The sequence below is a fragment of the Microcebus murinus genome, chromosome 4 (assembly GCF_040939455.1).
Source record: "Microcebus murinus isolate Inina chromosome 4, M.murinus_Inina_mat1.0, whole genome shotgun sequence".
Lineage (NCBI taxonomy): Eukaryota > Metazoa > Chordata > Mammalia > Primates > Cheirogaleidae > Microcebus > Microcebus murinus.
The window spans coordinates 57,402,140-57,414,143 of record NC_134107.1 but is presented as its reverse complement, the minus strand read 5'-3'; the positions used below and the strand labels follow the sequence as shown (position 1 = coordinate 57,414,143).

The 12,004-nt window shown below is 41.6% G+C and overlaps 2 protein-coding genes across 2 annotated transcripts; both read right to left on the bottom strand.

Moving 5' to 3' along the window:
- Positions 1 to 326: 326 nt before the first annotated feature.
- LOC105860316 (olfactory receptor 52K1-like) lies at positions 327 to 1,331 on the bottom strand. The gene has a single exon (XM_012744917.3). The coding sequence runs from the start codon at positions 1,329 to 1,331 to the stop codon at positions 327 to 329; it is 1,005 nt and encodes a 334-aa protein (XP_012600371.3).
- Positions 1,332 to 7,159: 5,828 nt separating this feature from the next.
- On the bottom strand, positions 7,160 to 11,690 carry LOC142870540 (olfactory receptor 52K1-like). The gene is made up of 2 exons (XM_076001400.1): positions 10,796 to 11,690; positions 7,160 to 7,197 (listed from the first exon to the last, which is right to left on the bottom strand). Exons 1-2 carry the CDS (start codon positions 11,688 to 11,690, stop codon positions 7,160 to 7,162), a joined length of 933 nt encoding a protein of 310 aa, XP_075857515.1.
- Positions 11,691 to 12,004: the final 314 nt, after the last annotated feature.

The window sequence follows — 12,004 nt, the reverse complement described above, 5'->3', positions numbered from 1 at the left end:
AGGGAAGAGACTGGGATTTTTCTTTCTTTCTCGGCAATCATAGGCTTAGCATGATGTATGTATAATAAACATCTGATGAATGAATGAATGAAACTCATATGCAGAAGGAAAGAGAGAAAAACTTAGAAGCCAGAGACAGAAGCTTGGTTTACTGCTGATTACTGTATAATTTTGGATGAGTGGCTATTTTCAGAAAATGAATATAACAGTCTCAAAGATAAGTGCAAATAGCTAAGCCAAAATACAGCAAGGACGACTCACTCATAACATTACCTTCCCCTCACTGGATAGTGAGAATGATTTCAGGACACACAAGTCCCAGAGAATCAGCCAGGAAGCTGCCTATGTGAGGACAGAGACTGGGGCTTCTCAGTGGGGACCGGCAGCTGTGTTCTTTGGAACAGAGTTGTGAGGTGCTGCCTGATTTCCCTGGTTCTGGCCCCATAGATGATGGGGTTGACCAGACACGGGAGCAGCAGGTAGAAGGCACTGAGCAGGTTGTGCACGTCCTGGGAGGCAGTGCGGGCCACACGGTAGACAATGGATGAGGACATTGTCGATGAGTAGACAGTGAAGATGACCAGCAGGTGGGAGCCACAGGTGTTCAGGGCCTTGGAACGAGCTCCACCTGACGAAATCCTGAAGGCAGCATGGATGATACGGGAGTAGGAGGCTCCTAGTAGGAGCATGTCCAGGACTCTGTTGAAGATGCGGACGGTGAGCCCCACAGTCTTGTTCAGGGAAACGTCCCCACAGGAGAGCTTCATCAGGGCCATGTGCTCACAGGCAAAGTGACGGATCACGTCTGAGCGGCAGAAGCAGACCCGGGAGGCCAGAAACACCACTGGAGCAACAATGCATGTGCTCCTGACAGCTGCTGCCCCCACCAGGCCAGCCAACAACTGGCCTGTCACTATCTCTGGGTAGCGGAGAGGGTGGCAGATGGCGACATAGCGGTCCAGGGCCATGACCAGGAGAATGTTGCAGTCAAAGACAATGAAGAAGTAGATACAGAACATCTGGACCAGGCAGCGAGTCAGGGAGATGTGGTTGAAGTGTGTGGAGAAGCTGAAGAGCATGGCGGGCACCACGGTGGAGGCGGCACAGAGGTTGACAGCCAGGAGCAGGGCGATGAGCAGGTACATGGGCTGGTGCAGGCTGCGCTGGGCCGCCACTGTGTGGATGACCAGGGCATTGGCGGAGATGATCACCAGGTAGAGGCTGAGGAAGGGCAGTATGAGGAGGGTGCGGGATTCCTGCAGCCCTGGGAAGCCCATTAGGAGGAAGCTGGTGTAAGATGTGTTAGAGCTTCCGTCGTTCCACTCCGACATCCTCCCTGGGTGTGCAGGACAGCTCTGGGAGAGGGCAGGGGCAGAAGGTCTGGTGTCTGTACCAGTCCTGGCCAGCCCCAGCCTCACCAGGATACCCTGGGGGCTTTGACCTCCATGAGCCTGTGATGTTCCTAGAGAGAGAAGAAAAAGTTATTTTTAATCATTTGATGATGCTTCAAGAAATAACATCATTCCATAGTCTCATTTGTCCATTTTGCTTCCTTGTTTCTATAAAGCTACAGATTATTCCTTTTCTTCTTTCACATCTGTACTGAGCACCTGCTTTGTGCTAGGCCATATGTTGGGTATATGGAGTACAATGTATCATTTTTGTTCCCTGAGGGAGTCTGCATTCTAGGCCAGTAGTGACAAGCAATGGTCAAAATAAAATGTGTAACAGTATGCTCAAGAAATGGATTCTGAAATACTATCTGTTTTAACCTACGGCAAACCTGGGATGGACTGATGTCAGCTCAATTGAGGTCATTTCTATTCTGAATGTATTCCCCTTTTTTTTGATCTGGTGAGATGAAAAGTCACAGGTTGAAAACTAGGGAGAGGAAAGAAAGCTCAGGAGAAAAATTTAGGGCAAAGCTGACTAGCTTCCATTTCCCAGCCTGGACACCCAGTTTGGAGGAGGTATGGGTGGGGGTGGGGGTGGTGGGGAGGTGGGGGTGGGGCAAAATCTAATTTCAAAGTTTAGGGCTTTTATTATTAGGTGGGTACGGCTATTTGTATAACTTATATTAAGTTGTTTTTGAAATTAAAAGTGACACAAGGACTCTTTAAGATTATTTAAAGATTAACAAAGTCAAAATATAAACTTTTTGCAATTTCATCCAATGATCAACACAGATCACATACGAAAGGAGAATAGGCAGGAAAAAAGCTGTTTTCCAGTGTCCCCTTTGGAGTGCCACTCTTGCAACATAATGGTACAAGCTAAGCAGAGCTGTAGAATAGTTTTGTGCAGAGAGATTCAGGAGCATGGCGGGTGGATGTCTGACTATGCCTGGTGTAGGTTGGGAGGGATGAGAGAAAGATTTATTGAGAAAAGCCAGGCCTGGCAAATGATTTACTCAGTTCAAGTATGTTAGGTTCTCCCAGTTTTAGCAAATGTATAAGAATGGAACTGAAGTGCAGATATTTAGAGATCACCTTTTTTCTTTTTTTTCACTGCTTACACAAAATCTATTTTAGATGTTTGACAAGGATCAACTTTAACTTTAATAATCTGTAATTGATATTAGCCTGTTTCCTTCCCATTTTCCCAATATTCACAGTTTTTCAAAGATTTCTCATGGATGTACTGGAGAGAAATCCCAAACACATGTTCAGATTTGTTCAGTGAGTATAAGTACTTTGTCTAAGCAAGAGATTTGAATTTTAATGGCATCACCAGATGCTCTCTTACCATGATAGGGCATGGGCTTTAGTTCTTTCAACATCTTTCTTCTGCTTTTTCTGGTTTCAAGCTATTTTCTTATGATATGAGGATAGAAATAAAATGGAAGATGAGCAACGTCTTTGTTCTTTCTTAATATTGCTCAGCTGCCCAAGATCTACAGAGTCCTTCTTCTTTTGCCTTTTCTCTCCACTCCAAGAGCTGGCTGAAGACCTAATTCTGACCCACCCAGACTTCCAGACTTCAGAGTTGTGGCTTGTGTGTGGCCAACCCTCCCCATGGGCCTTCTGAAGCTGTTCTGGGGGCAAAAGAGGAGGGTAAGGAAGCAGGGACCCTGTACCCAAGGCCGGGCCAGGCATCCTAGTCTAGGCTGGGCTTTCACAGGCATGTACAGAGAGCCAAAAGGAAGCCAGGAACTGCCTGGTATCAACAAATACTTGGTGGTGGACAAGAACAATGATACGAAATAGGAAATTTGGTTGTCTTTGTTCTTCCCTGGTCCCCACTGGGATCAGAAAACCAAGAACTCAGAGAGATCCAACACTCAGAGAATCCAAGAACCATCTATCTAGAAGAAAAATTTATAATGGAAGCCTAACATAATTGGATGTGGGGAGGGAGAGAGGGAGGAAGCAAGGATTCCTTCTCTCTATCACTAATTCCACAAAAGCACTTTTCTAAGTTAACCTACTGTGTGAAGTAGCTTACTGTATATAATTACAAGGAGAATTTACAAGTGGAGAAAACATTTTGGGGGACCTTTAGTCCCTGTGCCCACCTCTGCCCCTACATTACTCAGGTGAGGGCCTCCCCCAAGCCTCCTGCCCAGCCAAGCACTAACTGTTACTCACCTGGACTTACACAGACTGAAAGTAGTAATACCAGTTTGGTCTAGGCCTGAGTTCCTGGAATGCTGTTAAATCCATCCCATTCTTCCTTGGGGAACTCCTCAGAGCTCCCTCCCAGGCTCTGATTCAGCCAGTCAGCAGGGTCCCAGGGGTAGCCGAAATGAGAACACAGCCCCGCAGGGCCCTGTAGGCTGGAGGAACAGTATGAGCAGAAATGGGGCCTTGATATGGGCATGTGAGGGGACCAGTAATGAAGGGTCTTGTTTAGGAGAGAAGAGGTTGTTTTTCTATAGCATTCCTCCTTTGCTCCCTTACCCTACATTTTTCTGGGTGACCTCACCCTCCTCATGGTTTTCATCGTTTCCTGGGCACCTGTGACTCACATACCTCCACCTATAGGTCAGATGTTGTCCCTGCATCCCAGAGCCATGTATCCAATAGCTGTCAGAGGAACCTTATGCCCCCCAGAAACCTCAAACTTAAAATGCCCCAAGCCGAATTCATGTCTCCACATGAACATGTTTTCTCCCTGTCATTTTTTCTGAAGTGGTGTTTGATTTTATTCTTTCTTTTTTGTAAAATTTATTTCAATAGATTTAGGGGATACAAATGTTTTTTATTACATAGATTAATTATATAGTGGCAAAGTCAGGGCTTTTAGTGTATCTGTCACCTGAATAGTGTACATTGTACTCAGTAGATAACTTTTGATCCCTCACTCTTCTCCCACCCTTCCCCTTCTTAGTTTCTAATGTTTATTATACCACTCTATGGCCATATATACCCATTCTTTAGTTCCCATTTGTAAGTGAGAATGTTTGTTTTTCCATTCTTGAGATACCTCACTTAGGATAATGGTCTTCACTCCATTCAAGTTACTGCAAAAGACATTATTTTATTCCTTTTTATGGCTGAGTAACATTCCATGTTATATATTTTCTTTACTCACTCATCAGTTGATAGGTACTTAGCTTGATTCCATATTTGCAATTGTGAATTGTGCTGCGATAAACATTCAGGTGCAGGTATCTTTTCAATATAATGACTTCTTGTCTTTTGAGTAGCCCCCAGTAGTGGGATTGCTGGATAGAATGGTAGGTATACTTTTAATTCTTTCAGGAATTGCCACACTATTTTCTATAGAGCTTGTACAAATTTACATTCCTGCCAACAGTGTGTAAGTGTTCCCTTTTCACTGCACTGGCACCAGCATCTATTGTTTTTTGACTTTTTAATAATAGCCATTCTGATGGGATAAGGTGGTATCTCATTGTGGTTTCAATTTTCATTTCCTGATGATCAGTGATGTTGAGCATTTTTCATAATAGTTATTGGCCATTTGTATAGCATCTTTTGTAAAAAAAATCCATTCATATCTTTTGCCCACTTGTTAATGGAGTTATTTGTTTTTTCCAGCTGATTTGTAAGAATTCCTTCTAGATTCTGGATATTAGTCCTTTGTTGGAAGTATACTTTGTGAATATTTTCTCCCATTCTGTATGTTGCCTATTTACTCTGTCGATTATTTCCTTTGCTGAGCAGAACCTTTTATTTTAAATCAGTCCCATTTATTTATTTTTATTGTTGCTGTATTTGCTTTTAAGGTCTTATTCATAAATTCTTTGCCTAGGCCAATGTCCAGAAGAGTTTTTCCTATGTTTTCTTCTATAATTTTTTATGGCTTCAGGCCTTACATTTAAGTCTTTAATTCATCTTGAGTTAATTTTTGTATATAGTGAGAGATGGAAATCCAGTTTTACTCTTCTGCATGTGGCTCTCCAATTTTCCCAGCACCATTTATTGACTACTGTGTCCTTTTCCCAGTGTATGTTTTTGTCTGCTTTGTCAACAATCAGTTGGTTGTAGGTGTATGCTTTTATTTCTGGGTTCTCTATTCTGTTCCATTGATATATGTGTATACTTTAATTCCAGTACTGTGTTTTTTGGTTACTATAGACTTGTAGTATAATTTGAAGCTGGGTAATGTGATACCTCCAGATCTGTTCCATATACTTAGCATTGCTTTGGCTATTCAGGCTCTTTTTAGATTCCAAATGAAACTCAGGATTGTTTTCTCTAATTTTGTGAAAAATGATGTTGGTATTTTGATGGGAATTATATTGAATTTGTAAATCACTTGGAGCTATATGGACATTTAAAAACTATTAATTCTTCCAATCTGTGAGCAAGGGACATTTTCCATTTGTTTGTGTCATCTATGATTTCTTTCATCAGTGTTTTGCAGGTTCTCCTTGTAGAGATCTTTCATTTCCTTGGTTAAGTATATTCCTAGGTATTTTATTTTTGGAGCTATTGTAAATGGTATTGACATCTTTATTTGACTTTCAGCTGAGCTATTTTTAGTGTATAGAAATGCTACTGATTTGTGTCCACTAATTTTGTAACTTTACTAGATTTATTTATCAATTCTAGGAGTTTTTTGGAGGAGTCTTCAGCGTTTTCTACGTATAAGATCATATTATTGGCAAACAGGGATAATTTGACTTCCTCTTTTCCAACCTGGATGCACTTTATTTCTTTCTCTTGCCTGATTGCTCTCACTAGGACTTCCAGTACTGTGTTGAATGGAAGTGGTGACAGTGGGCACCCTTGTCTTGTTCCAGTTCTCAGGGGGAATGCTTTCAATTTTACCTCATTCAATATGATATTGGTTGTGGGTTTGTCATATATGGCTTTTATTATTTTGAGGTATGTTCTTTCTATGCCTAGTTTGTTGAGGGTTTTTATGAAGGGGTGCTGGATTTTATCAAATGCTTTTTATACATCTACTGAGATGATTGTATGGTTTTTGTTTTTAATTGTTTATGTCATGAATCACATTATTGATTTGCATATGGTGAACCATCTTGCATTTCTTGGATGAAAGCCACTTGATAGTCATGAATTATCTTTTTGATGTGCTGTTGGGTTCATTTTGTTAGTATTGTGTTGAGGATTTTTACATCTGTGTTCATGAGGAATATTGATCTGAAGTTTTCTTCTTTTGTTGTGTCCTTTCCTGGCTTTGATATCAGGGTGATACTGGCTTCATAGAATGAGTTAGGGAGGGTTCCCTCTGTCTCAATGTAAGGGAATAGTTTCAAGGGGGATAGCTGTCAGTTCTTTTTTGTAGATCAGGTAAAATTTGGCTGTGAATGGGCCAGGGCTTTTTTGGGGGGAGTGGGGGGCAGGGGAGAGTTTTTATTACTGTTTCAATCTTGCTACTTATTATTGATCTGTTCAGGATTTATATTTATTCCTGATTCAAACTTGGGAGGTTATGTGTTTCCAAAAATTTATTCATTTCCTCTAGATTTTTTAGTTTATGTGCATAGAGGTTTTCACAGTAGTCTCAGATGATATTTTGTTTTCTGCGGTATCAGTTGTAATGTCTCCTTTTTCATTTCTGATTGAGCTTATTTGAATCCTCTGTCTTCTGGATTAATCTAGCTAGTGGTCCGTTGATTTTTATCTTTTCAAAGAACTAACTTTTCCTTTTTTGATTCTTTGTATTTTTTTTATTGGTTTCAATTTCATTTAGTTCTACTTTGATCTTTGTTATTTCTTTTCTTCTACTAGCTTTGGATTTGTTTTGTTCTTATTTTTCTAGTTCCTCAAAGTGTGATGTTATGATGTTGATTTGTGATCTTTCTGTCTTTTTGATGTACGCATTTAGTATCCCAGAGATTTTGATAGCTTGTGTTAGCATTGTCTTTCAATTTGAAAAATTTTTGATTTCCATTTTGATTTTTTTCTTGACCCAATGATCATTCATCAGCAGGTTACTTAATGTCCATTTGTTCTAGAGTTCTGTGTAAGTCCAGTGTTTCTTTGTTGATTAGAAAAATCAGTGATCTGTCTGTCTGTAGAGTGTTGAAGTCCCCCACTATTATTATGTTGCTATTTATTTATCTTCTTAGGTCTAACAGTATTTGCTTTATGAATCTAGGAGTTCTTGTGTTAGATGCATATATATTTAGGATTATTATACCTTCTTATTGACTTGATACCTTTATCATTGTAGAATGATCATCTTTGTTTTTTTTTACTCTGTTGTTGATTTAAAGTCATTTTATATGATATAAGAATAGCTACTCCTGCTCACTTCTGGTTTCCATTCGCATGGAATATTTTTTCCACCCGTTTACATTGAGTCTATGAGAATCTTTATGAATTAAATGGGTGTCCTGGAGACAGTGGATATTTGGATTGTGTTGTTTTATCCATCTGCGAACCTAAATCTTTAAGTGGGATATTTAGACTGTTTATATTCAATGTTAATATTGATGTGTGTGATACTGTTTCAGTCATCATGTTGATTGTTATCTAGTTTCTTTGTATTTTCCCTAGTGTTATTGTTTTATAAGTGTTTTTTTTTTTTTTTTACTTTTGGGTGTTTTGACACTGCTGAGTATCAAAAATTCTTTTCAGTATTTAGAGCAGTTTAAAGCATTTCTTCTAGGGCAGATCTAGTGGAGACAAATTCTCTTAGTGTTTGCTTGTCTGGGAAAGACTTTATTTCTCCTTTGTTTATGAAACTTCATTTTGCAGGATAAAAAATTCTTGGCCGACAGCTATTCTGTTTCAGAAATACTAAAGATAGGACCCCAATCACTTCTGGCTTGTAAGGTTTCTGCTGAGAATTCTGATGGTATTCTGATGGATTTTCCTTGGTAAGTTACCTGGTGCTTTCATCTCACAGCTTGTAGGATTTATCTTTGACTTTGGCCAGACTGATGATTATGTACTTTGGAGATGTCTTATTTGCAATGAATCTTCCAAGAGTTTGATGACCTTCTTGTATTTGTCTAAATCTCTAGCCAGACGATGAAAATTTTCCTCTATTATTCCTTGAAATAGGTTTTCTATGCTTTTTGCTTTTTCTTCTCCCTCAGGGATACCTACAGTTTTTATGTTTGAGAGTTTTATATAATCTCATGTTTCTAGAAGACTTTGTTCATTTTTAAAATTCATTCTTCTTTATTTTTGACTGACTGGGTTAATTCAAAACTCATGTCTTCAATATCTGAAATTCTTTCTTCTGTCTGTTGTTAAAACTTTCCACTATATTTTGTCCTTCCTAAATGAGTCTTTCAATGCCAGAAGTTCCATTATGTTTTCTTTAAAAATGTTTCTTATTAGTGAATTTTTTATCCATGTCCTCAATTATTTTTTTTGTTTCTTTGGTTTTCAATGCTTTCATCAATACCATTGAGGTTACTTGTGATCTGTATTTTGAATTACATATCTGACATTTCAGTAATTTCCTTTTGGTTGGAGTCCCTTGCTTGAGAGCTAGTGTGACCCTTTGGGTCATTCTGTTTTTTCATACTGCCAGAATTCTTGTGCTGATTCCTTCTCATCTGGAGAAGCTGTCACTGTTTGTTTTTAACTTTACTTTTGTTTAAGTGGGATTTTTTTCCCACCACTCTTAAGGGTTTGACTATAGTGTATATTAGGTAAGGACCTTTGGCTTTGGTTATGGGTACTTTGAGATGGCCAAGTCTCTGAACAAATTCCTTAGATAGCTCTAGTGTGGTAGTTTTCTAAAATGTTAATTATTTGTAGGCTGTAGTGTTAATGTACTAAATGTGTGGGCAAATTCCCTTCCTTCTATCAACAAATAGAGATGGGGTAGGGGGATCTCTGGAATCTTGTCTCTTTCCCCAGCCCTGTGCACTTCTAATAGCAAGAATTATGTTGGGCTGTCTTGTTTATATCCAGACCATTACGTAGTGCTGGTAGGTAAGAGACAACTAAGCCCTCTACAATTGAATCAGCAAATGATGAAATGAGCTATACAAGTTGATCTCCCTGCCAGTAGGTGGTGTTGGCAGGAGAGAGCTAGATGTGGTGTTGTTTGTGGGATCTATGCCTGGCCCTAGTTTACCAAGCACCCAGACATTCCAGGTGCTAGGTGGGGCCCTGGAACTGCCATGGGGTCCCTTATTGTGATCTGTCATCCCCAAGGTTGATGAGTGTGGGGAAAGTGGATGAGTCTGGATCCAGCAGATCTGTATCCAGGATCCCCCAGAGACTGGCCCAAGCACTGTCCCAGGGAAGGTTGAAGGTCAGCCTCCAGGCTGCTGGGAGAAGCCTGGGGGTGGGGTGGAGATGCCTCCACCATGCCATAGTACCTGCTGTTGAAGCTGGGAAATTCAGAATCCATAGTTTAGCAGGTGGAAGTGGGTTCATATTGCTTCCCTGCCAGCTTCTAGCCAAACCAGCCAGTCTAGTCAAAAAGAAATATGCTTAGGCAGTATAGCAGGCTCAGAATGCGAGCCTCCCCAGCCAGGACAGAAGGCACAGCTGCCATTTCTGATGGGGGAGGGGTGTTGCATGTGTGTGCCATAGCCTAAATGCACTCTCCCCTCTCCTCTCCAGTTCTGATCATATGGGCTCTATCCCTTCAGGCCCCAAATGATGCAATCGAGTCCTGGAACTATAACAGGGCTACAGACTCATTCCTAGACCCCGAGTCCAAGCACCAACTCTGACAAGGAGAAGCAGGCTGGTCTCCAGCTGCCTGGGGGTATCTAAAGCCAGGGATAATAATAAGTCCCTTTTGATTATTCTGTGACTATCCTGTTCTTTGATTCTTCTTAGAGTAGAAAAAAAGAATTCTTCTTAGTTTAATTAGTCAGTAAAGGATTTTCTTGCAAATTTTGGTATCCAGATACTAAGGCCTACTCTTTATTTTTTGAAAGAGATGAATCTTGTTTTTATAAAATCCAGAATTTAAAAACATATTATTTGTAAAATGCAGAAGTAGACAGCATTTATTAGAGAGATATATTTTTTAAAAATAAATACAGATTTCTTCACATTCTGTGCAGTTCTTTTAAGGAATTATTAAAGAATGATATTTAAGAAAATCATAATTCCAGCTGCTTTAACACTATATGCCATGTAACTATGGACATATTAATACATTTTAATGAGGACAGATGGACACTCAAAGATTAATGTTATGATGCTAGGAAGAGCAGTGTTGAAGAAGACACTATTATCCATCCCTTTTCCTATATTAGGGGAGAAAACAGAAAAGTTTGTGGAAAAGATTAATGAGAGAGAATAAAATGATGACACTTGAGTTCCTATGTATCCACTTCCTGTCTTTGCCAGCCTTGCCTGGGACAATCAGAGAGGCAAATGGAGGCTTGTCAGAGGTGACTCGTGGACTTGTCATCAGGAACAACCTTGCCAGGTACTGCTCTCATAGATGATGGGGTTGACCAGACACGGGAGCAGCAGGTAGAAGGCACTGAGCAGGTTGTGCACGTCCTGGGAGGCAGTGCGGGCCACACGGTAGACAATGGATGAAGACACTGTCGATGAGTAGACAGTGAAGATGACCAGCAGGTGGGAGCCACAGGTGTTCAGGGCCTTGGAACGAGCTCCACCTGACGAAATCCTGAAGGCAGCATGGATGATACGGGAGTAGGAGGCTCCTAGTAGGAGCATGTCCAGGACTCTGTTGAAGATGCGGACGGTGAGCCCCACAGTCTTGTTCAGGGAAACGTCCCCACAGGAGAGCTTCATCAGGGCCATGTGCTCACAGGCAAAGTGACGGATCACGTCTGAGCGGCAGAAGCAGACCCGGGAGGCCAGAAACACCACTGGAGCAACAATGCATGTGCTCCTGACAGCTGCTGCCCCCACCAGGCCAGCCAGCAACTGGCCTGTCACTATCTCTGGGTAGCGGAGAGGGTGGCAGATGGCGACATAGCGGTCCAGGGCCATGACCAGGAGAATGTTGCAGTCAAAGACAATGAAGAAGTAGATACAGAACATCTGGACCAGGCAGCGAGTCAGGGAGATGTGGTTGAAGTGTGTGGAGAAGCTGAAGAGCATGGCGGGCACCACGGTGGAGGCAGCACAGAGGTTGACAGCCAGGAGCAGGGCGATGAGCAGGTACATGGGCTGGTGCAGGCTGCGCTGGGCCGCCACTGTGTGGATGACCAGGGCATTGGCGGAGATGATCACCAGGTAGAGGCTGAGGAAGGGCAGTACGAGGAGGGTGCGGGATTCCTGCAGCCCTGGGAAGCCCATTAGGAGGAAGCTGGTGTAGGATGTGCTGGAGCTTCCATCGCTCCACCCTGACATCCTCCCTGGGTGTGCAGGACAGCTCTGGGAGAGCGCAGGGGCAGGAGGTCTGGTGTCTGTACCAGTCCTGGCCAGCCCCAGCCTCACCAGGATACCCTGGGGGCTTTGATGTTCATGGGTCTTCAATATTGAGAAAGAGAGAGAAAGAGAGAGAGAGAGAGAGAGAGAGAGAGAGAGAGAGAGAGAGAGAGAGAGAGAGAGAGAGAGAGAGAGAGAGAAGAGTTTCATGGTCATAATCTAAGGAGATACACATCTTTCAATAAATCTTTGTCTGCATTTCAAATAAATCCCTCAGAGTAGATTTTGGATGTTTC